At 27.7% G+C, this 2303-nt stretch overlaps 1 protein-coding gene across 1 annotated transcript in view; it reads left to right on the top strand.

Moving 5' to 3' along the window:
* The window catches only part of LOC110037584 (protein MICRORCHIDIA 2-like), a 119445-nt gene extending 118203 nt beyond the window's left edge, over window positions 1–1242 (top strand). Inside the window, exons 17-18 of the mRNA XM_020742266.1 lie at window positions 773–815; window positions 897–1242. Coding sequence (XP_020597925.1) covers window positions 773–793 — 21 coding nt within the window. The 3' untranslated portion in view covers window positions 794–815; window positions 897–1242. The remainder of the gene's footprint in view (window positions 1–772; window positions 816–896) is intronic.
* Window positions 1243–2303: the final 1061 nt, after the last annotated feature.

The raw sequence follows: 2303 nt of genomic DNA, 5'->3' as shown, positions 1-2303 counted from the left end.
TAATAAGAAATTTATATGATAATGTAATTTATAAACTAAATTATCTAATTGTTTTTATAATAAATAAAAATTTTAAAAATAAGTTTAAAAAAATGAACTTATTTTATATACTCATTAAGTAATGATTTATAAAAAAAATGATAGATATTAATTATATTTTAAAGAATTATTTAACAAGTTTAAATTTATAAATATTGATAATATTAATGTGTATGAATTTTAATTATCTTTCTTATATATTTATTTTATTGCATAATTTAAATCATATTAAAAAAATTATATATGTAATACATCATCCTGTTAAATCCTAGTTCAACTATTAAACCTTGGACCTCTTTGTCTTCGGGTTCGTTGACCGGTCTTATCACAACCGTTGTACCCATGACACTAAAGCTTTGATTTTAGTCATGCCAACTCACCCAATCTTCTAAATTTACTTGCACTAATTAATAAATCCTATGCTAATTACTTGTAAAATTGTTGCTACTTGTAAAGAAAGGTAATAAATAAAGTCAACTTCATTACTGTTGTAAAGGTTGGACTGTGAGATCAGCTTTGTGCAAATATCCCAAAGCATTCACTATGCAGAATCACTTGAGTTCAAGTAGAATTCAGTAATGCAAATTTGTGTGTGTGTCAGAGACGAATTGTTATATGGTACTTTCGAAAAAAACAAATAGTTTTTGAATGCTCACAACAATGCTTTTTCACAAAACTCTTCATAGAAAAAATTGTAGCCATCTCAAACGGACCTTTAATCTCATTCTTGCAGGTGCGAGCAGCTCCGGCTTAGGCAGGCTGAGCTGAAGCAAACGGTATTTCGTAGCCTTTGTTTGTAAATTCTGTATTATTATTTTGCCAGGTCGTGTGATTCTAAAATTCAGCTGTTTTTTAAGGTTAACGAGCTGGAACGCGAGCTCGAAAGAGCCAAACGGAGGTGCGTTCGTCTTTCTTCTGAGCTTGAGGCAAGGAGAAGGCAGCACACAGTGATGAACATTCGCTAATCATTAAAATAAATAAGAAAGATAGCTTCAATGGCACATTAAATCTAGTTTGCATCTTGATTGCTTGTTTTTCTTTTTCTGTTCATTATAACTGAATTGAGGTTGTTTCTAGGTGTCATTTTTGTCCTACTGGATAGAAAAGATATGCTTGATATTTAATAGGTCTAAATAGAAGGCTCTGAATTTGTAAATAGAAGGCTTTGAATTGGTCTGCAATAGATTCCCTATATTTTTAGAAGTTATTGTAGTGCAAAATTGTTATTGACGTGCAGTCTAATCATGGTATGTTAAATGGACAAGGAATTCATACAAAGATGTGCATGTAGAGGTTGTTAGGTTGCGAGTAGGATTTAATTTAAATAAAATTCAGTGAGGCCTGCAAATCCAGAGTTAAAGTTGCTAAATCTTGAAAATTAGTTGGTATGTTTGTAAATTTTGAGAAATTATTTAGAAGAATTTAACAGGGTTAATTAAGTGAATATCAAGGAATAAATATTAAATTGGAAAAATTATGAGTAGCAGCGTATAAAAAAATTATTTGCATTAATTAATAACTAATTTTATAAATTATTAATTGATAATTCTTTGAAGTATTTAAATTTAATTTAACCATAATCATTTATTAATTAATTATGTAAAGTTAGAATTAATTAAAATTTTATTACATAATTGAAAATTAAAGTACTATTATTCATTAATTAACTATTAAATATTTACATTCTAATTTATTCATATATAGTTAATTTAATATTATAAATTAGCTAGTGATTACATATCAATTAAATTAATAAAATTGACTTAAAAAAAAATAAAATTATAAAATATACTTGTCTTCCCCTCTCTGCTTAAAACCATTGCCTACATCCTAACCCTCTTTAGGCTTTGACCAAACTTCCCATCTCTACTTAAACTAATGGTGTAAGTGAGTCAAGCTGACTCGTGAGCCAGTTCGAGCTCGGCTCGATATGTGGCTCACAAATTGAGCTCGATGAGTTAACAAGCCAAGCTAAAGCTAGCTTTAACTCCTGCTAGCTTGTAAGCCTACTTGTTTAAAAAAATTAGTATTAAATATATTTAAAATTTATTAAATTCAAGAATAGATCTTTAAGATATTAGAAATATTAAAATGTTATATATTACGTGATTTTTTTATAATTTATCTCTTAATTGTTCATTTTATTTGAGATTTTATTAAAAAATTGGCTTAAACTATTATTATTTTTTCTCTTTTATATTAAACAAGATGGTTCGCGAGTCGGTTCGAACTCGTAGATTTAAGCTCGAGTTCGATAAAATTAA

The sequence above is a fragment of the Phalaenopsis equestris genome, unplaced genomic scaffold (genome assembly GCF_001263595.1).
Source record: "Phalaenopsis equestris unplaced genomic scaffold, ASM126359v1 Scaffold221722, whole genome shotgun sequence".
NCBI lineage: Eukaryota > Viridiplantae > Streptophyta > Magnoliopsida > Asparagales > Orchidaceae > Phalaenopsis > Phalaenopsis equestris.
Note: the sequence above shows the minus strand (reverse complement) of the source record. Positions and strands in the feature narration are given on the sequence as shown.